At 41.7% G+C, this 27,660-nt stretch overlaps 1 protein-coding gene across 4 annotated transcripts in view; it reads left to right on the top strand.

Moving 5' to 3' along the window:
* SHPRH (SNF2 histone linker PHD RING helicase) overlaps window positions 1–27,660 on the top strand; it is a 61,723-nt gene that overhangs the window by 7,958 nt on the left and 26,105 nt on the right. For all 4 annotated transcript variants that reach the window (XM_032215405.1, XM_032215404.1, XM_032215403.1 and 1 more), the window contains 8 exons: window positions 7,580–7,685; window positions 9,539–9,795; window positions 10,986–11,657; window positions 15,302–15,553; window positions 17,753–17,831; window positions 18,131–18,294; window positions 18,380–18,636; window positions 22,977–23,098. In XM_032215405.1, coding sequence (XP_032071296.1) covers window positions 7,580–7,685; window positions 9,539–9,795; window positions 10,986–11,657; window positions 15,302–15,553; window positions 17,753–17,831; window positions 18,131–18,294; window positions 18,380–18,636; window positions 22,977–23,098 — 1,909 coding nt within the window. The remainder of the gene's footprint in view (window positions 1–7,579; window positions 7,686–9,538; window positions 9,796–10,985; window positions 11,658–15,301; window positions 15,554–17,752; window positions 17,832–18,130; window positions 18,295–18,379; window positions 18,637–22,976; window positions 23,099–27,660) is intronic.

Here is a 27,660-nt window from a genome sequence, read left to right as displayed (position 1 = left end):
GGAAAGATTCAGTTGTTAATGTAATATGCTAGAAAAACTAGAATGAAGTAGAACATCATGTCACAACATAATTCTACAGGATTCACAACTATCAGTCTTCATTGTTAAGCATTATTTTCCTCCTTCCCCAATCCATATATTAACATTGTTTTCCATTTCCAATTCATCTACCCTCTTAAGAGCAGTAAACAGTCTGCTTGCACATTCATTTCTTTTTAGTCTTCTTCAAACATTGATACTTTACTACCCCCTGAGTTTTTCACTGTCTAGCCCAGTGTTTGGTCATCTTTTCTGTTTCTGTTCCTGGAACACCATACAATGCGACACACTGGCGCAGGCATTTTAAAAAATCTGCAGTATCTCACAAATACTGGTGATTTAAAAATTGCTTTATTTAAGGGCTTTAGCATTTATTCTGGAGTTTGCCAGTTCCTAAATTAGAAACATATTTGCTCATAAATTCAGCAAGGATAATTGTTGGTAACATTATTTACATAAAGGAATCCAAATATGGTTGAAGAATTGTTTCATTCTCTATTATGCATTTCTACTTTGTTTTGTCACCTGTTCATTAACCAGTTAATGAACCATATAAATATCCATCTGGTGATTTCAGGGTGGCATTTTAATCTTAAGTCTTGAATGTTAAATGTATTAGTTTAATTGATTACTAGTAGTTATTCTGATAATTTAATAGAACATTTGGGGATGGTTTCATTGGTAGCATATTGGAAATGTCTCTTTTCTGTATAACACATGAGAGAATGCATACTAGTTTTATGAAGAAAATTGTTCAAAATCAATCTGTTCTATATCATATGCTATTACATAACTCTGGTTATGGTGTAGCTGTATTGTAATAATTTGTCTGAGTCTTTTTATATTGAAAATATAAAGCAATAACAATATTCTAAGGGTTGCAGCATATTTCTTTACCGTTGGAGAAAACCTAATTCCAACTAAAACTTTTGAAATTATTTTGTTAAAAATATCAAGTTAACTAGAATATGATAACCCTATTATAAAATGTTTCCTGTATTCTTGTATTATTCACAACACAGTTCAATTAGAAAGTGTTGCAAAATGGTTATCAATCTGCAGAATTTGAAGCTTGCTAATTTGACCAATTTGTAATTATAACTTTACCAATAGTCAATAGCTATGAAGAGAAGAGAAAGGATGTCTTCCTGGAAAATGCAGGGCAGAACTTTTTGTATGGGATAAAACATTTTGTGTATTTAGTATTTGCCATGTAGATCTCTTCTAGAGTGTCCATTATGTATCTTAATGCATGCACAAAATGACTGACAAGCTTTTTCACATAAGCACATTATGCTTTTTCACAGGCTTATTCATGGTTCAGTTGAAACAGAATCCCATGAATAAACAATGCCACACCTGTATATTTGAATTGGTGAAAGATTAATATTTCTAATTACTGCTTTTAGAAATAATGCTTAATTCTTACAATTTCCTTTCTCAGCCTTAATTCTACAGTGTTAATAAATTGTTACTGTTCTCCAGTGCACTGCTCGGAGAGTCCAATGCTGGGTTAACACAGCCTATCTGACCTTGGACTGAGTGATGTTTTTTAGTTGACCACGCCTCCCTTTTCCTCTGCATGCTCAGTTCGAAAACTCAGTCCGCCCGTTGGGACTGTTTTGGGAGAGCTCCAGTCTAAGGTCAGATAGGCTGGAAAATTTCCCACTTTGGACCACGTTTGGATTCTCATATTAGAGAAAATTATATCTGTTGCAAGAACTGGCAAAATTAATGCCTTGGAGGTTTGTGTTGCTTTAAGAGGGCACCCAGGCTTCCCTGAAGCTGCTGGTCGCAAGCGCTTCAGGGGACTGTAACCCCTCGCCCAGCGGAGGCTGGCGAGTGGCAGGAGCGGCAGGGGTGGTGGCAGACCTTCCCCAACTGAGCCCCAGAGGAAAATTCTCTCAAACGGAGGTTTGGGAGCCTGCAGGCCTTCTAGCTAGGGGCCATTCGGCTGCTCGATTCTGCCCGGCAACAGCAGCGACGGTTGGAACCTTCGCGCGCTTTTAAGGCTGTCAGGCAAAAAAGAGCGGGAGGAGCCACCGCCATTTTGGATCGCTTCGGAGCGCGTTGAGGAGAAGAGAACGCGCGGCTCGTGTGGAGAACTGATTCCCTCCAGCCTTGCCTTTGGTGAAAGAAGGAGAAGCGGAGAGCCCAGACAGCCTCCGCGGAGCCTCAGCCAGCCCTCAGCGACTGCAGAACGCCGCAGGGAGGCTGGAGATTAGCCTGGGGAGCCAGCTAGTCTCTCCCTCCTGATTACAAAGCTAAGTCTCGGGGAACCGAGGGCAGTGGGAGGAAGGAATCCGACCCCCAGGCGGCCCTTCCCTCCTGAAGATTCTGCGAGCGCATTTGAGCCTCCTCGGCCAGTGCGTGCCCATCCCAGCTCCAGCTATCTTCCAGGCCTCGTGGGTGACCTGAAAATGGCAGAGGAATGCAGGGAGGCCTTAGGGGAACAGGCAGGGCCCTCCAGCAAGCGCAGCAAGCTGGATCCCTCTGTGAAAAAAGGCAAAGGGCACAAGGGCTCCAATGAAAGGTCTTCACCAAGAGCCACAGTGGATCCCAGGGAGGTTTCTAGGCCCCATCAGCCAGAACCTAGCCCGAACCATCGCAGCAGGGAGTCAGCTTCCCCTGATCGTGAGGCCCAATCCCCTGGGGACAGTGAATTCTTGTCTGGGGATGATTAAAGGTCCAGGGATCCGTCTCCAGAAGCTTCTTGGGGGTACCCCGACTCCCCTAGCTCCTCCATTGGAGAGGAACGTGATTCTATTCAGGATTCCCAGTGTGAAAAGGGTGAATCCAGCTCAGGCAGGCCTAGCCATCGCAGGCCCAGCAAGCAGAAACTGAAGAGGGGTAAAGGCCCTGCTCTTTCTGATGAGATGAGGGAGGTAATTTCCTTAGTCATTTCCCAAGGGATAGCTGAGGGCATTAAACGCAGGGGCTCTCGCAAGAGCAAGGCCCCAAAGGAAAAGCGCAGGCCTAAGGCCTCCACCTCCAAAGAGCCTGTATCCTCTTCTGCATCTTCCAGCCCATCTCACTCTGGGCTTTCAAGTTCTGAGCAGGAAGAAGGGGAAATTTTCGTGCTTTCTGAAGACGAAAACCTTACCTCTGACAAACCAGCCTTCACTGGCCTGTTTAAGCCGTCCTTATTCAAATCAATCTTACACAAAGCCATGACGGCCACAGAGTTAGGCCCCACTTCCAGGCCTGAGGCTGCTCAGGCTTCTACATCCAAGGATCACAAGCATGGCCTATTCAAAGAGACAATAGAAACACCTGAGGTTATCCCTGTGCCTGACCTCTTTATGGACGCGGTGCAGCGCCAGTGGCTACAGCCAGGCACGCTAACCAACCCCAGTGGGGGGGGGGGGCAGGACACTGTATGCCCTGGAGGGGAAAATGGAGGATATCCTGAAATTCCCTGAAGTAGATGCCCCGGTTGTGTCTCTAACTTCCAACTCAAACCTGCCAGCTGAGCTCCTAGAGGGACTAAAGGCAGAAGATAAAAGGTCAGAAAAGGCGTGTCAGAAAACGCACATGGCGTCTGCCTGGGCCATTAAGGCATCCACCTCTGCCTCCTTCTTTATCAGGGCCACCTTATTCTGGCTACGCCAGCTCAGGTCTAGGCCACCACCCAGGAAGTCTAGATGGCGCCATGAGTTAACCAAAATTATTACCGCTGTCGAGTACTCGGCGGATGCCACCTAGCCAAATTCTCATTCAGAGCCCTCGCTTCTAATATCACTTCACGCCGCCTCCTATGGCTTAGACATTGGCAAGCCGAAATGAAAGCCAAATGGAAGCTGGCTTCGGCCCCATTTAAGGGAGGCCTTCTGTTTGGAGAGGCTCTGGACAAGTTTGTCACCGAAACCAAAGACAAACGCAAGATCCTTCCGGCAACCCTTAAAAGGGGTGACCGGAAAGGGGCGGGGTCCTTTCGTAAGAGACCTTACAGGAGTCAGGAAACAGGGCAATCCTCTCACCTTTCTTCCTACCAGAGACCCTTTCAGGCAGGGGGCGGATAGGCACCAAGGCAGATCCTTCGGTGCTCGTGCCAACCAATCCCAGTCTTCCTTTCGGAGAACATTCCGAGGAGGCGGAAACAACAGTGGTAGCTCCCGTCCCTTTCGTAAGGGAAAGTGACAGTCGCAGGGTTCCTCCCATCGGGGGTCGGCTGCGGCTGTACGCCGACAGGTGGGAGGAGATAACATCGGACAAGTGGGTCCTCAACACCATTCGGAGGGGCCTTGTCCTGGACTTTCTAACCTTTCCCCGGAGGAAGTTTCTTCATTGTCCTACCCCCAGGAACCCAGAGAAGAGGGAGCGCATGAGAGCAGAAATCCGCCATCTCCTAGAGATAGAGGCGATAAAGCCAGTCCCCAGGGATCAGCAGGGGAAGGGCTTCTATTCTATCCTCTTCCTTGTGCCCAATAGTTCAGGGGGGTGGAGAGCCATCTTGGACCTCAAAAGTATAAATCAGCATCTGGCTTACAAGAGATTCAAGATGCAGTCACTTCACTCCATCCTGGACTGTGTGAGGGAGGGGGACCTATTGACATCAATAGATCTCAAAGAGGCCTACCTGCATGTCCCCATCCATGTGGCCCACAGGTGGTTCCTGAGGTTCTGTTACAGGGCACTTCCCTTCGGGCTATCATCTGCGCCCAGAACATTTACCAAGATTCTGGCAGTGCTAGCGGCTCATCTCCGCAGTCATCCGGTTCGTCTGGAATGTTATTTGGACGATATAATTATTCATTCTCTCACCACCAAGCAGGCACACCGCGATGTTTCTCTAACTGTGCAGACCCTGCAGCACCATGGCTTCTCTGTCAACATGGAGAAGAGCCAGTTCCGGCCGTCCACCTGTATACAGCACCTGGGTGCAGTCATCAACTCCACCTCCTGCCAGGTATTTCTTTCTCCAGACCGGCTGTCCAACCTGAGACGCAGAGTGAAACACTGCAGCCTTGCTAGGTCGGTACCAATCATCCAGCTGTCCCAGCTCCTGGGGATAATGATATTGTGCCTGAGGGTGGTTCCCTGGGCTCGTCTCCACGCCAGGGAGCTGCAGTGGTTCCTGTTACCCATGCAGAGGGCCAAGGCCAGCAACTCACACAGACGGGTTCGGCTCCCACGAAAGGTGATCCGGTCCCTGGCATGGTGGAGGTCCAAGGCAGTCAAGAAGGGCTGCTTGTTCAAGGAGCCGGAAAGACTAGTTGTCACCACAGACGCCAGTCTCCTGGGTGGGGCGTCCACTGTCAGGGTCACCTAGCCCAAGGCCGATGGACTCAGAGGGAGGCTGCCCACAGCATCAATTGGCTGGAACTGAGGGCAGCTCGCCTCGCACTGAGAAGGTTCTCCGTTCTAGTAAAAGGGGCTCATGTACTGTTAATGACAGACAATGTGGCGACAAAAGCACATATAAACCGACAAGGGGGCACTCGATCAAAGGCCCTCATGCTCGAGGCGGAAGCTCTGGGCAGGTGGGCAGAACGTCATCTGGCTTCTCTCAGTGCAGATCACATCTCCGGCGTAAGCAACCGGGAAGCAGACTGGCTGAGTCGCCAACGCATCGACCACTCGGAGTGGCGCCTGCACCCGGACCTGTTCCAGCAGATCGTGAGGAGATTCGGCAAACCACAGGTAGACCTGTTTGCCACACACAACAACACACATCTCCCACGCTTCTTCAGTCGCTACCACTTGCCCCAGGCGGAGGGAACAAACGCACTGAGGTCAGTGTGGCCTCAGAGACTACTGTATGCCTTCCCTCCACTTCCGCTCATTCCTCAGGTGGTGAACAAGCTCCTGGCCGAAAAGGCAGACCTCATCCTGGTGGCTCCCTTCTGGCCCAGAAAGCCCTGGTATGCAGACCTGGTCAGTCTCTCAGTTCAGAGACCGTGGAGAATCCCTCGGGACCAAATCTCCCTCAGCCAGGGGGCCATCACCCATCAGGAGCCCCAGTGGCTACAGCTAGCCGTTTGGCACTTGAGGGGGAGCTCCTGAGGAAGCAGAAGTTCTCTGACCAGGTCATTCGAACAATCCAAGCGTCCAGGAGGCCTTCTACTACTAGAATCTACGATACCACCTGGGCCGCATTCTCATAGTGGTGCAAGACTAGAGACATAGAGGCCTCATCAGCCTCGATCCCTCAGACCCTAGACTTTTTGCAGGAGGGTCTAGATAAAGGACTTGCGGTCAGCACCCTTAGACGTCAGGTTGCAGCGCTGTCCACTATCCTGGCTAGGGGCTCCTCTCGCTCTCTGAGTCAGCATCCTCAGATCAAGAGCTTTCTCAAGGGAGCTGCGAACATCAGCCCTCCAGCTGTTCACCGGTATCCGTCATGGGACCTTCCATTTGTGCTTAAGGCTCTGACAAAAGCCCCATTTGAGCCTTTGAGAAAGACCAGTCTGCGCCACCTCACCATCAAAACTGCCTTCCTGGAGGCTATTACATCCGCTCGCAGGGTATCCGAGCTGGCAGCTCTTTCTGTCAGGGAGGATCTGTGTGTAGTTCACCCGGACAGAGTAATTCTGAGGCTTGACCCGTCCTTTACTCCAAAAATTAACTCTCTGTTTCACAGGACTCAAGAGATTATTTTGCCCAATTTCTGTCCCCATCCTTCTCACCCTAAGGAGCGTGAGTGGCACAAGTTGGACGTGAGATGAGCCGTGCGCACGTATGTAAAGAGGACAAAAGACTTCCGCCGTTCAGAGGCGTTCTTTGTCTCCTTCCTCCCTGCGTCCCTTGGCCACAAGGTCTCTTCTCACACGGTGGGTCGTTGGCTACGCGCTTGCATTAAGCTGGCATATGAACACCAGGGCAAGACGACTCCGAGACGGGTCACCGCACACTCCACTAGGAGCGCAGCAGCTTCTGTGGCCTGGGCAACCCAGGCTTCTATTCTAGACATTTGTAGAGCGGCCACATGGGCCTCCCCCATGGCCTTCATCAAAAACTATAAGATTGACACCTTTGCCTCAGCCGAAGCCTCTTTTGGCAGAAGAGTATTACAAAGAGTGGCTGAAATGCCAGAGGCTCCGGCGCTTCCCCACCCTGGGACTCAATAGCTTGGGCATGTCCCAGCATTGGACTCTCCGAGCAGTGCACTGGAGAAAGACCGTTAGCTTACCTGAACGGTCGTTCTCGGGGCACTGCGAGGAGAGTCCAAACCCGCCCGGGGTGTTTATTTCTATTGAACAAGTGACTGTATTGACTGTAACTGATTACAGGACGGTTTCCTTCGTTTTCGAACTGAGCATGCAGAGGCAAAGGGAGGCGTGGTCAACTAAAAAACATCACTCAGTCCAAGGGCAGATAGGCTGTGTTAACCCAGCATTGGACTCTCCTTGCAGTGCCCCGAGAACGACCGTTCAGGTAAGCCAACGGTCTATTTACATTAAATTTTTATAACAATGTTAAAATTTTCACCTAAATTCTTACACGCTTTATAAACAGTAAATGAATTATTTTTGTCATGCCTGGCATTTGTTAATTATTAGGTAGACTGTGACATAATAATGTTAAAATTATATTTCAGGGTTTTTTAGTAAATTTCTTTGTTCCACCACAACCTTCTGAAGGAAGTAAAAAGAAAAATATAATGAAAATGGAATTTACACTGAAGGAAAAAGTCCAATATCCAAGTAAGTATTTTTCAGCAGGTATCATTTGTATAACCAGCAGTAAGAAAAAAACGGCTCGCTTAAGAGAAAAAAAGTTAGTGCTGAAGTTTCTACATACTATACATACCATGTTTCCCTGAAAATGGCTGGGTTTTATTTTCTTTTGACCCCCCTCCAAAAAATGGCTAGGACTTTTTTACGGATGGATCTAATTATTGACTCACCTTGTAGCAGTGGCACTGACAGCTCTGCCCAGCAGTAGCCCACTGCCAGCCCACTTTGCGGCTGCTTGCCACCATTTGCATGTGTCGCCCCCGGTCTCCATTTTGCTGTCCAAGCCTTCCGGAAAGTTCTCTGCCACTGAGAAACAGGCTTGGATTTATATATGTGGCGCCCCCTGGCTTCCGTTTCACATTCAGATGCCTTCTGGAAAGACTTCTGTAGCCGATATTGGCAGTAGAGGATTTTCTAAGACCCCCGGGTTGGACGGTATTAATTAGGGCTAATTTTAGGATTAGGGCTTAATTTTAACATGCATTCAAAAACATGATAGGGTGGCCAGGTTATTTGACGGGTCATTTTTCCCCCAGTTACATCTACCTGACCCATCAGAGTAGTATGTTACTGCCCCCCCCCCCTTTTTAAGGAGATCCATCTAGTGGGACCAGAAAGCAGTGCATACTTTGTGGAGACTTCCTCCCTGTGGAACATCATTCCTGTGGAAATAAGATTGGCTCCCATCTTGACATGTTTTTGAAAGGCCCTGGTTTTGCCACTGGGCCACAGAATCCCAGGGCGATATGGAGCCCATCAAATGGCTGGCTTGATTGTTGTGGCCTGGATGGGAGGTTTGTTGGGTTTTGTATTCGGGCTTTATTTCTGTAAGCCACCTAGAATCACCAAGAGTTAGTTGGGCCGCCATATGTGTTTTCTTAATAAATAATAAATATTCACTTTTTTTACTTATTTAAGATACTGATAATACTGTCTCTATCAGTATGTTCAGAGTAAATAAACACAATTGTAAAAGTTTTAGTATTCATAATTATTGAAAACTAGAACTAACAAATTCCCGATAAAGTAATGCTTTATTTCTTCCAGGCAGTTATTTATTTATAAATGAATAAACCATGGATTTTCTCAGATATCTTATAGCTCTATGGGAAAAACATGTCACATAGGTTTAATGTGAAATTACTTTCTGTTCTTTAATTAATTAACTTTCAAGACAGAACTTACTGCTTGCATTTTTTCCAGTCATTCCTAGAACATTTTTCTAATACATAGGTGGTTCTTGTAAGCCCTTGTATGTGATTCATTTACAATCACATGCAGAGGAATTCAACTATAAAATCAATAAGAGTCTCAAGTAATGAGAGTCTATTTGGGATTTCTCAGTAAAGTAGAAACACATAAACAGAAGCATAGATATATATTATAATATATATTATATTGATATACCAGTTAAGGTTTGAGTGAGAAATCCTGTTCAAAGGTCCTAATCTCCTATAAGGAGATTAGGTTAATTGTTGTACATTTTTGGAAAACTCATGGCTTCACATCAGATTAAATACTTAGTGTATTCTGAAGAATTTTTTTGTCTTGTACAGAAACTAAGGCACATATGTACAATGTAGTGTTGTATTTTTAAGTATATGATGCTTTCTTGATTACCTGTGATAATTGAATTATGATTGGAGAATAAAAGTTAGGTTAGCAAAAAATTAGCAAGAAAATTGTTTGGCAGAAAATACTATAGTTGCAAAATTATTAACAAAAAATTAAGCCATAGCTTATAAGTGTTACAATAAAATCTTAAAGTTACTTTGCAATCTCTTCACTGTTTTGATAAAAAATATTCATTCTTCATATAGGTTTGCGAGTAATGCTTTTAACAGCTATAAAAGAAATGAAAGTGAAAAAGGGAGCATCCATTGTTGCAATTTTTAAGTATGTCCAGTCCATATATAAATACGATGTTCAGAGGAACCGTCGGATTCTTAAAAGAACTCTGGAAAAATTAATTGCAGAGAAGGTAGTGGAGCAAGTCAAAGGCCATGGTCTTGCTGGGTCTTTCAAGTTGGGCAGAAACTACAAGGAACAGTTGTTTTGTAACAGATCCAAAAAACAGGTGAGCCTGAAGAAAAAGGATTATTTAGGATTATTTAAATACATGTCCATTTCTATAATGAAACTTTTGGGTGCAGGAAATAAAAGATAGGCTACCAGATCCATTGAGTAGGAATTGCAAAATTCTATGTAGGTCATTTATTTAAAATTAACCTTATACTGCAACATCATTATATCATGTTTAAGATACAGTGCAAAATTTTTAAAAAAGGTAATCACGAAGCCGCTTACTAATGCAGAAATCTACTCTTCATGTAAGTATTCAAGATGTTCTTGCAGATATAAAGAAAAGAGTTACATGATGTATAGAATGTTTATGGGTGGGTCTCTTTGATATGTCTTTGACTTGTATGTTCAATTAAGAAACTTAATACTTAAATAGAAAATCTTTTTAGAAAACATTTTTGAGACTTCCCATTCCCACTCATGACTTCTTTTCAATAGTAATGAAGTTTGTACTAAAGTATGTTCTTAATTGACCCTAATCTTTAGCACTTCGACAGAATTGTGCACAATTTTGGCAAAACTGAGTATAGATCCCATTTATTATAAGTTAATATTATAAAGTAAAAAAGTATATATCAAATACAACATGAATAGGTTTTTTTAATGAATCCTAAGAGAATTGCACTATAATTTTAATTAACAAGAATACTGAATTGTGGAAAGAAAGGAACTTGTACATCGATACTTGTATGCTTTTAAAAAACCAGTTTGGAGATTGCCAAATGTACTCAATACAATGAAATATATATTCTAAACAGATATCCCCATTTGATATTGTATAAAGGTTAAGAGATAGTGGCTTACACATGTGATACAAGCCCTCTCCAGATGTACCTTTCAGATGTGTTGAAGGCTTCCAGAATTTCTTTCTGGTGAGAATTATATGAATTGTATTAAGAACACATCTAGAGGATTCAGATCAGTGGTGGGTTTCAAAAAATTTTGGAACCTCTTCTGTAGGTGTGGCCTGCTTTCTGGGTCCATTGGTGGAACCTCTTCTAACCGGTTCGGTAGATTTGACGAACCGGTTCTACCGAATAGGTGCGAACTGGTAGGAACCCACCTCTGATTCAGATTGAGGAATACAAAATGCAGAGTTGATGTTTTCCAGCTCTTTCTTTCTTATAACATGAGAATTAGGAATTGTGCTACAAAAATTAAATTTGGTTTCTTATGTATTTACAGAAAAAGCAAACTTCAAATAGATCTCAGAAGAAAAAATTGCCAAGCCGTAACACTGAAATCATAGAATTGAATGATAAGGATGCATGTTCTACAAATGATTTAAAGTTACCTCAGGTGATAGACATTACAGCAGAAGATCATGATTACTGTGCAACAAACAAAGATACTAGTGAATCAAACCTAGATTCTAAGCGTTGCAAAACTAAACATTCCCAGTGTAGATCAACTGACAATATGCTTAGATCCAAAGATGAGATATGCTGTAGTGTTGCTGATCCTAAAAATATGGATGAAACTGAAGAGATGCAGGATGCCTTAGAAGAACAGTGTTCAGTCTCTCAAGAACACACTAGCATTTTTAAACAACACCCTGGTTCTGTGTTTCCATTCAACACCTCTGATTATCGCTTTGAATGCATCTGCGGTGAGCTTGGCTTGATTGATTGTAAAGCTCGGGTACAGTGCCTGAACTGTCACCTGTGGCAACATGCTGAATGTGTGAATTATAAAGAAGAAAATCTTAAGATCAAGCCCTTTTACTGCCCCCACTGCCTTGTAGCAATGAAACCAGTTCCGACAGGAGCAACTCTCATAATTTCTCCAAGTTCAATCTGCCACCAGTGGGTTGATGAAATTAATAGGCATGTGAGATCATCATCCCTTCGTGTGCTGGTAAGCATTCTTTATAAAAACAGTAGTACAGTAAGAATTCAAAGAATGTGATGGATCTCTGAAGAACAAGGAGAAGGAAAATATATTTTCTTGTGGGTATTATTTTGTATAGCACAGGTGGATATATATGCCTTTATAAAGGCTGGTGGAAAAAACAAGGTTTTTCAATATATCTATACCTCAGTGGTGGGATTCAAATAATTTAACAACTGGTTCTCTGCCCTAATGACTGGCTAGGTGGATGTGGCTGGATATGGCTGAGTGAGCGTGGCCAAGGAGCATGACAACTCTCAGCCTCCTGCAACACTCTAACAGTCAAAACAGGGCACGGGGTTTAATTACAGAATGTGGGCTTCTCCATGACGGAGAGTGGGAGGTGCTACAGTTGTTATCAGTCCTGATTGGTCCATAGACTGAGAGAAAGTGTTGCAGCCATGCCTCTACTCCTTCTGCCCAGTACCTCTCAATCTATGGTCCAAATAGGCTGATATAACTCTACAGAAAATACACTTTTGTTTGGTTATGAAAAAATATCCCCAAAGTCAGGTGTAGACTGACTTTTAGCCACAGCAAATTTTGAAGCTCCAGGCAAAGAGGATTCATTTTAGGATGAGTAACCACAGTTTGCATGTTGGAGGTTCCTAAAGGAATGCTAGGAAACTCAGGGTAAGTCACTTATATATGAAAATAAGAGCAAACTCCACTCCCTTCTAGTACTAATGATATTGCCTAGTTTGGTAATGAAACATCTGCAAGAAAGCCATCAAGCTCAGAGAGCACCAAGGACCCCACAATTCAATCCTCAGCTACAAATATTTTCTTTTATCGATAAACACTTTTTAGTTAGAGGGACTCAGAGCCTGCCTTATATGAGATGGCTTCCAGTGGATTTCATTCTAAATTTTGATATAATTTCTGTAAATAAGGAATGTAGAACTATAATGGATAAGTATGTGATCCTTCATACATAATAAAAGCTGAGGTAAAAACAAATAAAAAACATCTGAAAAAAGAAAAGGTTCAGGGAAGAAAAAGAGTGAAAGGGTAAGAAGGAAAACCGAAAAACAATTACTTCCAACTTTCTTTGGTACAGATACAAATAAAAAAATATATCAAACTCATACTCTAAAGATTAACATTTGTCTACTGTCAGCACCTCTCCATTCAATAATTAGGAAAGAAAGACCATGAGACTCCATACGTGGAAAATCAAATGTACTTTTACTAATAAAAAATGGTTAGAGAGCGGTTGCATAGCGAAGTCTGATTAATTAGGCGCGAAAGCAGTTGATATATAGAATACCCCATTCCACACCCCCTGGCATCATAGGCCCAGGCCAATCATAAGTCCTTCAAGTGTCAGGTGTGAGATAACTTCAAAAGGCATCACGAAGATGGAATGTCGGTGCCGTTAGTCCAGGCGGGAAACACCCACGCATGCGTAGTCTGACCATCCAGTGAACTCCAGAACCTTCCTCCAGCACATCGAGTAACCCCACCCAAATACCATGCCCTCCCTCCCCGTTTCATGGCAGCTGAAGCAACAGCAAAGCAGAAGCTGACATCTACATTATTTCCATAATCCCATATCTAATCATCAAAGCCCAGATCAACTTTTAGTTTCTCAAAAAAAAGTCCAGTAATGGTTCATATCACTTTGATTACTATTTGTTAAGGAAACCACAACTGATTTATTTAATTGCACTAAGCTAAATAAAACAGGAATGGAAAATCCTAAGCTCTAGTGTAGACCCATACTTCTCAACTTTGGCAACTTTAAGGTGCATAAACTTCAGTTCCCAGAATTCCCAAGGCAGCATGAAGTTCACCCATCTTAAATTTGCCAAAATTGAAAAATGCTGATCTACAGATAGGGACTTTTCCATTACTCTTACTGGTTCTTTCTTACTTATAAGCATTCATAATGCAAAATCCTCACTTCCACCCCATCCCAGAGCAAAGATAATGCAAAATCCTACCAATTTAAATAAAGTTCAGCCAGACCTTCCAACTTCTCGGGTGGGGGGGACATCTCGTGAAGTTGAAAGGTCTGACTGATCAGCCTCCCAGCTGATTGGCGCAGCCAGTTCATTGCTGCCGCCCAGCTGATCAGGGTGGCTCCCAAACATGCCCCTGCAGCCTCCCCATCCTGAATGGCAACCCCGGTGGGTGGAAAGGAGCGAGCCAATGGTGGGAACAACCGGTTCACCAAACTATGCAAAAAATGAACAACAGGTTCGGCCGAACCAGCGTGAACCGCTGAATCCCACCACTGCTATACCTGTATGATATCATTGCTAGCATTTATAAAAACAATTTGCAGTTCATTGTAACCTGGATAGAATATTTTTGTTTAATTTGTTGCTACAATGTTTGTCCAAAAAGAAGGCTGGGTCTTATTTTCTTTTGACTCCTAAAAAAATGACTAGGCCTTCTTTTTGGTGGGTTCTACTTAATGACTCACTTTGTGGCGGTGACACCAACAGCCCAGCTCAGCAGGACCCTGCTGCTGGCCCACTTCTGTGGCTGCTTGCCACCACTTGCACGCATCGCCCCGGCCTCCATTTTGCTTCAGATGCCTGCCGGAAGGCACCTGCAGGTGATAACATAGCTCCGAATCGATCCAGAGCTCTGTTATTGGCTGCAGATGCCTTCCAGCAGGCATCTAAAGGCAAAGCAGAGGCCAGGGCGATGCGTGCGAATGGCGGCAAACGGTCAACAGAAAAAGAGGCCACAGAAGAAGATAAGGCAGGTGTCAGGGTTTGCGAGGCCTGTTAAGTAGGGAAGCTCCACCACCCCCATCACCCCCTAGCTTATTTTTTACCTGTGTGCCTTGCCCCACCCCCTGCACCCCAGAGTGGGTGGGTTCATAATTAGAGCTAATTTTGTAGGTGGGGCTTAATTTGATCTCATGCGCTCAAAAACATAATACGGCTTCTTTTCAAGGTGGGTTGTCTTTTTGGAGAAACGCGGTAGCAAATTTAAGAAATTACAGATAGTCAGTAAAAAATCAGCCACAAATTGATGTATTTCTGTATTAAAGGGATTAAGACTAATTGTGGGAAGAAATTTTAATTATTTTTTTGTGTGGTACTTTTTTCCATTCAGATCTCTCTTGTGAAAAATGTGAAGTGGCTGGATTTATATCTTCCCAAATAGTTCCTTATAAATGTTTAAAACATAGTTATTGATTGTTGATACAATTATTCTTGCTATCAAGAACAGAAGGAACTGTAAAAATAGTGTTCATTATTAGGACTGTTAGAAGCAGTCAATAGATGTTTTGGCAAAACGTATGAGTGAAGCATTTTTGCTTAAAAAATAACTTGTACTTCTTCACGTGCATGCAGGTAACCTAAGACAACTTTGAAATCCTATGTGAGGATTTCAATAGATGCTATTCCTCTAAGCTTGAAGAGATGTATTTTTCTCACCAGCCCATATTGTCACATGCTCCTATCGCAGAAGTACTTTGGCCATGTTTTATTTCGCTTTACTAAACTATTAAGCTGTCACCATAACCTTACTTTTTTTAATGAGCAAGGAAATGCTTAACTTTATGATGTACCACCACTTTTTACTACATGAAATCTCTAACTGTCAACATTTGCTATATCTTATATTTTTGGGCAAAATCCATGCAGGTTTATCAAGGAGTGAAGAAACATGGCTTCTTGCAACCTCACATCTTAGCAGAGCAGGATGTAGTGATCACTACATATGATGTCCTCCGGTGTGAGCTGAATTATGTTGACATTCCACATAGCAATAGTGAAGATGGGCGCCGTTTCAGAAACCAGAAACGTTATATGGCCATTCCTAGTCCCTTGGTAGCTGTGGAGTGGTGGAGAATTTGCCTAGATGAGGCACAGATGGTAGAATGCACTACTGCAAAGGTGAGGCAATCCCTTGGGAACTTCTGCTACTGTTTAATCATTGGAGATGTAAATGTGCCCTTGCACTTTATCCTTCAGAAGTGAGTAAATTATGAGTTTCTCCTAAAGGTATTTGCTTCTAAATATTTTCCCTGATGGAAGTTTGATAGGATATGAAGCATATCCATTTTTAAAATAATAACTTTACATAATGAATTCTGACAGTTTAAAGAAGTAGGTCATGATGTCTGTTACATAGCTTCATGGCTTAAAGCAAGAGATTGATTTAATGCTATCTCAAGAGGCACAGGATATGCCCTTTGGGTTTAGAAGATGTAAAACTGTTCGCATTGACTTTGAAAATGCCATTCCAGCAACTGGTAGAAGATTGCTAAAACAATTATTTTAAAATATTACTATTATATTTTACAATGTTATGTGCTGTCAATTTCTAAATAGTTCAGGGAACCATATAGAAATATAAACATTATTTATTAAATTTATGTGGTGGCATGGTGACTCAGCAGTTAAGAAGCTGAGCTTGTCAGTTGGAAAACCGACAACCCAGTTTGAGATCTGAGCATCACATAACAGGGTTAGTTCCCATCCTTGCCCTAGCTCCTGCGAACTTAGCAGTTCAAAAGCATGCAAATGTGAGTAGTTAAATAGTTATTACTTTGGTAGGAAGGTAACAGCTTCTATGATGTCATACTAGCCACATGACCATGGAAATGTTTTAAGACAGCCCTGGCTCAATGACCTTGGAATGGAGATGATCACTGCCCCCTATAGTTGGCAATGACTAGCAGAGTAAAATCCATAAAGACTCCTTTACATTTTTTTAAAATTAATTTTATATGCTGCCCATCTCACTATCAAAGCAACTCTGGGATTTAAACTTTAAAACTCCACAGCTGCATAAAAAGCCTCTGAAACTGCTTAGATCCTCATTCAGTTGGGATAAAAAAATCAGACCATGTGTGGCAGATGGATAGATGTTAAAAAGTCAAAGCAGGGGAACAATTCAGTAACGATGGGATTTACGGGAAATGTAATCAGAATAAAGCAGGTTTGATATAAGAGAAGAAGCTCAGTTGTAATGGTCTAGAACATGTGTATCAAACTTGATCGTGTCACGTGATGTATCGTGACATTTCTTGCCTTTGTGGAGCTGGGGTGGGGGGTGGCCTACACGTCATCCATCCGGCTCATGGGCCACAAGTTTGACACTCCTGGTCTAGAACAATGATGAGCTAACCTTGGGATTTGGGGACCTGGGCACATTGTACCATGGCATCAAGAAATCCCAGTTAAAATCCATTCTCAGCCATGAATATTCATGGGAGACTTTGGGCCAGTCACATTCTCAGCCTAATTTATGTCACTTGTGTGGAGAAATGGGGGGAAGATGGTGTATGTGCTATGCATGCTATTTGAGCACCTGAAAGCAGGATGAGATAGAATTCTTATAAATGGATCTTATAAAGTCTTCTGTGATGTATTTAGCAATGAATACAGAGGAGTATATATGTATACACTTAAGCTTCATTTATGAACATAGTTTTCATACATCTATTTATATGCAAAGAATCATATGAATAAATAAACAAAACATTAAAAAATAAATTGTTGCAATTTAGAAGCTATCCTGAATAAAATATTTTTTAATAAGCTTGTTAAATGCAAGTAACATGGTGGTCTGTCAGAACAACCAGTGTTAAAGTATTCTGTCGCATTGGGGCTACAACAGAGAAAACTGGTCTTTTGTTTTAGGGACCCCTCGCTATGAGAGAAGTCAGGATCTGGAGTAGACCCGAATTAATTTGCAGAAGACAGATTCTAATATAGCCTGAAATTATGTTATAAATGTTTTATAAATAATAATGAGCATTTTAAATTGGCTCTGAAAGATTGCTGAAAATCAGTGTAGTTATTGAGAAATTGATATTTGACTAAGATATAAGTGTTACATTCACAAGTTTTACAGGCTGACAGCTGCATTCTGTGCAAGGTGTGGTTTTCAGAGAACTACATGGTGATTGTATGCATCAATTTTGCCAGGGCTTCCTGCTTCCTATTTCTAATACTGCATCAATCTAAACTGGACAAGGGCTCCCCTGGCTATTGCCTTGATCTTACAGCTCTGTTTGCTGCCTAGCTCTTGGATTTAATATTGTTCCTATCATGATCCTGTCTTATCTTTTCTATCAACCTGTATAGGCTGCAGAAATGGCACTCCGTTTGAGTGGAATCAATCGCTGGTGTGTCAGTGGTACACCGGTACAGCGAGGACTTGAAGGTGAATGATCATAACAATGTCTTTTAAGTTGTTATCAGTGATCACTAACCAATATTTTGAAAATCAACATTACTAGATGGTGGATTACATAGGCTTTTTGTAAAATGATGGGCTATTTATTTTAATTTTTCAAAAAAGTCTAGTCTGTAAATACACTATTCAAATACCTCAACCTCAAAAGAAGACATTCTTGAAGAGGTTTAACTTGTCAGATGATAAAATAATAATAATAGCATTTTAAATAGATTTTGAAAGATTGCCACCTGCATTTGGTAAACTTTACTCTTTCTCTGCAACAGATTTGTATGGATTAGTACTTTTCCTTGGTGCTGATCCTTACTGGGTCAAATATTGGTGGGATCAGCTTCTATATCGACCATACTGCAGGAAAAATACACAGCCTCTGTACAATTTCATAGCCAAGATAATGTGGAGGTCAGCAAAGAAGGACGTGATTGATCAAGTAAACATTTCAGTTCTAATAACATGTTTTTTGATAACATTTTGTACCCAAACTGTGGTTGTTTATTATTGTTTCATTTTGTTAGATTCAGATCCCTCCTCAGACAGAAGATATACATTGGCTTCATTTTTCTCCTGTGGAGAGGCATTTTTATCATCGCCAACATGAGGTGTGCTGCCAGGATGCGTTGGTAAAACTCAGGAAGATTTTGGATTGGTCTCTCAAACTTAGTAGCTTGGATAGGAGGACAGTGACTTCCATTTTGTACCCTTTGCTACGTTTGAGACAGGCCTGTTGTCACCCACAAGCTGTTCGTGGAGAATTCTTGCCTCTACAGAAAAGGTTAATTTTACTTCTTAAAATGGATTTAGATTCTTATTATTAATATGGAATGTCTAGTCCCTGAAGCTCTATTTACATTATAGTGCTCAAAAGGTACCTACAGATATTCATAAAAGACAGGCTTTTAATTCTACCATCACACTGTGTATGAATCATTATTACCAGTAACTGCCATTAGTCTTTACATATGAGTCTATAACAGCAAGCCAGTACAATTCTTTTCTGATAGTATACAAAACAAAGATAATTGTTTTGTAATTGATAATTCATAAAAACTACATATGGCCAATATGGCTTGTTTTGAAATTCTATTCAAGACACTAGATTTCTGCCCTTTGTTTTCTTATTGTAGCTATATATGGTTCCCCAAGTAATGTGATTGCAAAGAGTTTACATTAACTTGATGGCATGTAATAAATTTTTAATAATATACTGAGACATCTGTATGAAGAAAGATAGAAAAAAACTAAACTAAAATAGTCAATTATTCATCTTTGATTCCTTATAGATATTCCCTGGTATATACATATGTATCCTTGGTATTATTGCTACTAAATATTTAGTGTTATCAGTTTCTGAGACATCATTTTCTAGTCCTGTGAAGTCCTCTTAACATTATACTTCTAGTGTCTAAAAAACAAGTTAATGCTATGCTAAGCAATCATAAATTGTATGACCAAAGCCTAGTTGAGATGCCCAGATGCTTTTGTCCTCCTCTTTTTCTTTTTTCCTTTTCCCTGTACTTTTTACTCCTCTGTTTTCTTTTAATTTACCTTGTATTAGACTTTTATTATTATAATAAAAATTTGTAATAAAAATTACATATTAAAAAAAAACTATACAGTCATATTTACAACAACAGCAAAGCATCAGGCGAGCAACAAATAGTGGCATCTAAACATTCCCACCACTATCACCAGTAGCACTGACCTCTGTGGGAAGTCCAAACAAAATATTTTTTTGAAACCACAGTCTCTAGGATTCCATAAAACTTGACAAAGGCTACTTTAGACAACAGTATTTTTGAAAGCAACATCTCCTTTCTGTGTACTTTAAATAGATCAAATCGGATATGAATTTTATTTGCTTTGTAAGGTCATTTATTCACACATAAATTTCAATTTCAATTTAATAAAATTTGTATGCCACCCACTCCCTTGGGATTCTGGGCGGCTTACAAGCAAGATAAAAAAAACATTTAAAAATTTAAGATAAAAGATACAATTATTAAAATTACACATCATCCATTCTGTCTAAGTGGGGCTGGATATTGAACAACAACCCCAGGCCTGCTGGAACAGCCAGGTCTTGGTGGCTTTACGGAAGGCCAGGAGAGTGGTAAGGGTCCGGATCTCTACGGGTAGATCATTCCACAGGGCCGGCGCAGCAACAGAGAAGGCCCTCCCCCGGGGAGCTGCCAGCCGGCATTGTCCAGTCGACAGCACCCGGAGGAGGCCCAACCTGTGCGATCTTATTGGCCGTTGGGAGGTAAGTGGCAGGAGGCAGTCTCTCAGGTAGCCAGGTCCTAAACCATGTAGGGCTTTAAAAGTAACGACTAGCACCTTGAAGCGCGTCCGGAGACCAATGGGGAGCCAGTGCAGCTCGCGGAGGATGGGTGTAACATGGGTGTATCTAGGTACACCCAATATCGCTCGCGCGGCTGCATTCTGGACCAACTGCAGTCTTCGAACACTCTTCAGGGGCAGCCCCATGTAGAGCGCGTTACAGTAATCCAGTCTTGAGGTGACGAGGGCATGAATGACCATTCGAAGTGCCTCCCAGTCCAGGTAGGGCCGCAACTGGTGCACCAGGTGAACCTGGGAAAAAGCCCCCCTGGTCACAGCTGACAGGTGGTGTTCTAACGTCAGCTGCGGGTCCAGGAGGACACCCAAATTGCGGGCCCTCTCTGAGGGGTGTATAATTTCACCCCCCAGGCTAAGAGGTGGAATGCCTGGACTATCCTTGGGAGGCAGAATCAATAGCCACTCAGTCTTGTCTGGATTGAGTGCAAGCTTGTTCGCTCCCACCCAGACCCTGACAGCCTCCAGGCACTGGCACATCACTTCAACTGCTTCACCGAGTTGGCACGGGGCGGACAGATACAATTGAGTATCATGCGCATATTGATGATATTTGATCCCGTGCCGGCGTATGATCTCACCCAGCGGCTTCATGTAGATATTGAATAGGAGGGGGGACAGGACTGAATTATAAGCCTGGGGAACTCAACCGCCAGTTTGGCTACTGACTCGAGCACAGGCAGGGCTGTTGTAACGCAGTTGGGAGGTAGGTACGTTAGAAACAAACCCACTTGACCCCAAGGTCCAGCTTCACCAGAAGGGACTCACACCCGACAGTCTCCGGAGCAGGGATCCTACGAGGAACTAGTGACTCTCGGATGATGACTGCCACTCCCCCATCCCTTCTTTGGTGTCGCGGCTGGTGGAGCACCTGAAACCCTTCTGGGCACATTTCTGTGAGGGGGACTCCTCCCTCTTGGCCCAGCCAGATTTCAGTAATACATGCCAGGTCTGCCCCCTTGTCTAATATTAGGTCTCGGATGAGGGGAGCTTTGTGAACCACAGACCTGGCATTTAGCAACAGCAGCCTGAGACCAGGGCCCTGACAACTCTTGCCATCTGGTCCTGGAGTGGAGATAGCAGGGCCGGAAGGAGGGATTGCTGTGACGTAGCGAACCCTCCTTCCCCGGTAATGGCCCTATAACTAGCCCTATAACTCCTGTCAAACCTGCCTCTTCCAACTATGACCGGGATACACAGGCCCATCCCCGCACCCATAGACCCCACTTCCCCTCCCGTGGCCTCCGTTCTCCCCGGCAGGCCATTCATACCATACATTCTGGGATGAGAGGCGGATCCAAATAATCCAAATAATTTAGTTAGAAAATGTCTAAAACCGATTACTTCATTCAAAGCTAATTATTTACAATGAAAACAATAGTGTTGAAGAAATACTAACTTCAATGTGTTCACCATTAATGAAATTCAGTTAAATTTTAGATTAGGCCAGTGACTGAGAATTAATTGTAGTGAATAATTATCAATTTTCCAGCTCAAATGAAAGATGATATTAACGTTTTTTAAAGTTTATTTTATAATATTTTTGTTAAAGATTTATACCCTGTATTGGTTCTGGGAAGTCGGGGGGGGGGGAGATGGGGGGGTTTGTGTGGGGAGGGTAGGGGGATGGAAGTAAACATTTGTAAAAGTTTTTTTTCCAAAACTTTCAATAAAAAAATAATCATTATCTATTTTCTCTTTTTTCCTCACTTGAAGAAGGAGTAGCAAATCATTGTGAAATTTGTAGTTGACAGTTCATGCCATCACTGTACTAGAAATATTATACAAACCTGTATTCAGAGGCTACTATTTTATTAAATTTTACCATAATGGTTGTTTAAACCATTGTAATTTCAGGAAATGTATAGCTGGGATCTAGTGGTTTTAATCTTAGATTACAGATAGTCTTGATTATTGATTACTCATTCAATGACTATTTGAAGTTGACAGTGATGAATGAGTGATGCTTAATGTCCGGTCCTTGAAGTTCTAGACATCCCAGCACCCCCACAGGCAGATGATCCCGATCCAAGCATTTGGCAACTAGCTCATATTTACAATTGTAGCATCCCATGGTCATATGATTGCCATTGGTTATTTTCCTGTCAGCTTCCCACAAACAAAGTTAATGGGGGAGTTGGGAAGGGAAGGCCACAAGGCACTTTTGTAGTGCCTCTACCCATGCCAGTCCACATCTGTGTGGCACTGCAGCGCCATTTCCCAAGTTCACTTACACAAATGCCTCAGTATCCCATCCCCATGCCTGCCCACATTTGCATGGTCCTGTCACACCCCTTCACATGTTTGCTGCATTCATGGAGCCACAATATCTCCTCCACCACCTGTACTCATAGAGTGTTTTTGTTATTTTTGGCATTCTAATAGTTAGGAACATATGGTTTTCCCTGCTTTTGCTTTGTTGCATCCTCCATTATTTTAACTATTCATTACTGTTGATCAGTCATCCTCTTCTTTACTTCCTCTTTTACCGCATCGGGTGTCAAGGGAGATATAACGTTCTGGCTCTTGCTCTTCTGGTGGCCTCAACCATTCTTAATTGACATTGTTGTAGTGCTGATCAGTCACTTTTACTTAAGTTAGTTACATTCTCTGTCCACACTTATGATCTCTCCCATACTATGCAAATTGTGTGCAAATTGTAAAGCCTGTGGCCAAGAATATTATCCATTCTTTGTTCTGCAGTAATTTGGATAGCTACTAGAATTATGTTTATAATTTATGTTTGGGTCTTTGTTCCAGCACAATGACAATGGAAGAGCTTTTAACCTCTCTGCAGAAAAAATGTCGGATAGAATGTGAAGAAGCTCATCGCCAATTGGTGTGTGCTCTTAACGGCTTAGCTGGTATTCATATTATTAAAGGTAAAAAAAAAACCTTGGAAATAGTATGGGATGATTCTTTGACTTGGAAATATATTCTGTTCTTTTTATCTTAATTTGTTACAGGTTGTCCTCAACTTACGAATAAAAAAAGGATAGAAAATATGTTGTTAAGCAGTACAGTTATTAAATGAGGCATCTCACTTAACTGCACTCGATTTCACAACATTTTTTGCCATAGTTATTACATGAATCACCATGGTCTTTAAGCGAGACATCCCATGACTGTGACTTGTAATCTTCCCTGCCAGCTTTCCCATTTACTGCTTGTCAGACTCCATCTCGGCAAGTGACAATGACAGCAGGATGCTGCAATTGTTGTAACTACACTATAGATGCCAAGTGTCATGATCATGATCACGTGACTGCAGGGATAATGCGACTATCATAAATGTGAGAGCCAGTTGTAAGTCACTTTTTTTCAGTGCCATCATAATTTTGAAACAATTGCTAAACAAATGTTCGTTAAGTGAGGACTACCTGTATGTTAAGTTAAACTATTTGGTTTCACTAGATTCTTCCAAGCAAAAAGTAGCTTTCATCTGAATGTAGTTGCCTAATGAGAATAGCAATGAATATATGGAATGGTACTATTTTGGTTTTCAGAGACAAAACTAAATAGAATTTAAATAATACAGTGTGTAAATTGAATCAGACTTTTGTATTATGTTGCTAACATATTTAGATTTATTGGTAGATTAATTGATTGATTGTCATCAAACTGGTAATGACTCTTAGGTTTTGCAGGAACCAAGACTTTGCTTCTTAGTTTTCTCCAGGTTAATCTCCCCAGCCTGGCCCGTCAAGTCTTCAAATAATATATTCATTACTGTTGTAACTCAGAAAATTCACATTGCTGCTGGTTTTCTTTCCTTCCACACTTGCTAGCATTATTATTATATCCGGAGAGCTGTGTTTTTGCAATATGTGTTCAAATTTAAGCCTGGACATTTGTCCCTGGAGTGAAAATGTTGTGGGTTGATACATTTTAATGTTTTCCATTTATTCCCTTGGCTACCTCTGGTTTTCTCAGGAATCTTCTTCAACACCAAAGTTCAAAGGATTGCTTTTTTGAAGTCCAAATTGAACTTTCACAGAGTGTCACAGGGAGAAGCAATGCCTGCACAATTCTGATCTTTGTAGGTATAGGTGCATCATGGCATTTGAATATCTTTGCCAGGGCCTTCATGGCTGTGCTAGGAAGGGCTGATCTGCAGGGCATTTCTTGACTGCTGGTTCCTTTACTATTGATGGTTGAACCTGAAATGTAGGTGTTCTCCATCACTTCAGTATCTTTATTGTCAATTCTATCATGGTTGTTCTACCTATTGCCGTGATGGTGAACCTATGGCACACGTGCCAGGGTGGCACACAGAGTCCTCTCTGTAGGTATGCGTGGCATCGCCAGCTGCTTTTCTGGTTTGTGGCGTGCACATGTGCCCCAGCCATCTGATCTTTGTGTGTGCCAGAGTCCCGGAAATCAAAAGACCAGGCGGGCCAGCCAGTTGGTTTTTGCATTTCCAGGTTTGGGCACTTGGTGCCAAAAAGGTTTGCCATCACTGACCTATTGTAATTAGTTTGGTCTTCCTTATGTTTAATCTTAGTCCCAGTTTTTCTCAGTGGTTCTTGTCATTTATTACTAGAATTTGCACATTGTTTGCATTTTCAGTTGTCAAAGTAGCAGCTGCAAGCATAAGTATTCCTCCAGTTTTAAAATTATTCTTATCTTTTTCAACTTTCCTCATATTCAGTATACAGGTAGTCCTCGCTTAATGATCCTAATTGAAACCTTAACACTAACTGAAACAGTGGCTTAGTAGAAAATCATGTAATCATAACTGTGCTGTAAAGCTAAAAAGAGACAAGACTAGTCAGTTTCATACTTTCAGCTTTGCTCTTCTACACATCAAAAGCAATGAAATTGCAGTCCCAGTGTTGTGGCCTGCTGGTGACCAGCAGAGCTGGCAGCAGAGTTGGACAGTGAGGAGGTTGGGGAAGACCATGGGCCAGTTCTGGGGGTTGAGGAAAGCTCAGATGAGGGCTCTGCATTGGAGGCAGAGAGGGAGTTAGACAGCAGTGAGGCAGAAGAACAGCTGGAGTCTGTTCCCAGTGTGCGCATGTGCAGAGCTGCCAGAAGACAAGAACAACTAAGAAAGCAGGGTCGACTTAAGAGTAAAGCCGCATATTGCAGGTGATTGGCCCCTCCCATAGGAAACAAAAGAGGAATGAATGTGGAGTGGGCTTTTGCAGGAAACCATTCATTCATTCTGTCGGTTCAAGAGTGGAAAGTTCTGTGTGTGACTTGAAGAGACTGCCAAGTTTGCCTTGTCCTGCATTTGGAAACTATTTATCTGGCAGCGCTTATCAAACAAGATAAGGTATGTTTGGATAAACATTCCTCTGAAAGACTGTTTACTAAGCGTTGCTGACTGTGAATGAAAGGAATTCACAGTCATGTAAATAAAAGAGGTTTTGCAGGAACCAAGACTTTGCTTCTTTTTTAAAAAACAATTTTTATTTGTTTTTGAACAAGAACAAACAGACATAAAAATAAAAAAACCATATTTCATTACAAATTGTAGAAAGTGTGTCAGTTGGTTACAGTATTTCCATGCATCTCTTCCATAGTCACCACCTGCTTTTCATATCAAATCGCATATTTTAAATTCACCTATATTCATATATATCACAATTATTATGTCTCAACCTTAATTTGACTATAATTGTTTTTACATCCTTTTATATATAATATTCAAAATCTAGAATAGGATTATATAACATTCCATTCAATCATCCTAAGATCATCCAATCACAATACATCTTTATAACATATTCTAGATAAAACTTTTAAACCTCCTCTCATAATCTCCATGTGTTGTTTATATAAAATTTCATATTATCAAACTAATATATCTATATGTATTGTTATCATTATTAATCATTATTTAACGATAGCTATTGTCGCTTAATTTTATACATACTACTAGTAAACTAAATTTAGCTTAATTTTGTATTATACATTTTTATTGCAACCTGTATCTTTCCAGTAATAGTACCGTCTTCTATCTCTTGCCATTTGTAGCATTAATGTTCTAGTTACTTTCTTAATAAATCTTGTAGAAACTTCTCTTGGCAACATGTTATTCCTTTCGTATCTCATAAAAGCTTGAAACCCAACATCTGTTCTTTCCATCAGCTTATTTTGGGTTATCGCTAGTGCTTCTGTCAAGATTTCTCTCCTTATCTCCATCAATTTTTCTCTCTTTTCTTCTTCTGTGCTTTGAAGTCTGGGGTAGAGTTCCAATCCATCTATCTCCCTTTTCCATATTCCGCTCTTGCCATTACCAACCATGCTCACTTTGTTGTCAGTATCCACAGTTTTATCTCTCTGCTCATTTTTTTCTTCCATCTTTTGAACTCTGTCTTCCACTTTCTTCATTTGGTAAACATCCTCAGTTTCTCCATCAGATTTTTCTGTTTTATATTCCATATTCTCCAATCTCTTTTCAATTCTCTCTGTCACAATAGATTTTGAATTTCAAACATAATCATTTGCAATGTTACAGTTTCTTTTTCCTGCTGAGCCAGTCTTTCAATTTTGCAGACACTGCCACTATAGGGTTTAAGGCTATTTTAATAAACTTCAAACAGGTTTATTTATTATCTTTCAAGTCAAAATGTTGTCTTCCCTCCAATAGCTAGTGATAGAACTTCCAAAAGGCACCTGTATAAACAACTTGTGCTCTTCCTACTATCACTGTCAGTAAACAAACTGAAAGAACATTGAATCTCAAGTGATCAAAGAGAAAGAAGAAAAAACAATGTATCCAGCCTCCAACCTCTAAGTGGCAGTTTAACTGCTTTTCCTCCTGTTGTTACAACCCTCTTTATAATCCTTCTTATTATCTTCTTTATATTCCAAGTTGAAAGAAAAAAAACACTTAAATGGAGATCAAAAACAATCCAATCAATCAAATCAAGCATTATAAAAAAAGGAGAATTTTAATCTATAGGTATAAATGAAAGTGAAAAAAGAAAAAAGAACTAATCCATTCAGTTTAAAAAATAGGGAGCCCCTGCAAAAGTTCCATCCGTGAAAAAAAAATAGCAACTGGATAACACACTAAGTTCAATGCAGATCAATCTCGCCGCCTACAGTCTTCTGTCTTCAATCTTAACTTAATTTTTTTTCTTAGGTAGTCTCTTCGTCTAATAAGATTTCCTCACCAATTCGACACACTTTCTCTTTCTGCTTTCTTCCAGTTCCGAAGCTGTCCCAACTTCAGCAGCTTCATTAGCTGCATTTCTGTCGCTGGAAAAAAGGGGCTATTCCTGGATCTTTCAGGGACTTTGCGGTGTTCCTGAGATCAGCAGGAGGTGCCCTTCTCAATCACCGTCTCTGCGGGACGGTTTAGGTCCAAATGGACCGTCCAGCGGCAGAAATTCGACTGCAATCTCGGAGCACCAAGATCGCACTTTGTGCCGTCGTGACGTCAGCTCTCTTTCTCCCAAGACTTTGCTTCTTGCTTTCTAAGCAGAACACT

Source organism: Thamnophis elegans, chromosome 4, assembly GCF_009769535.1.
Source record: "Thamnophis elegans isolate rThaEle1 chromosome 4, rThaEle1.pri, whole genome shotgun sequence".
Classification (NCBI taxonomy): Eukaryota; Metazoa; Chordata; class Lepidosauria; order Squamata; family Colubridae; genus Thamnophis; species Thamnophis elegans.
The sequence above is the reverse complement of the archived record's forward strand: the minus strand, read 5'-3'. Positions and strand labels throughout refer to the sequence as shown.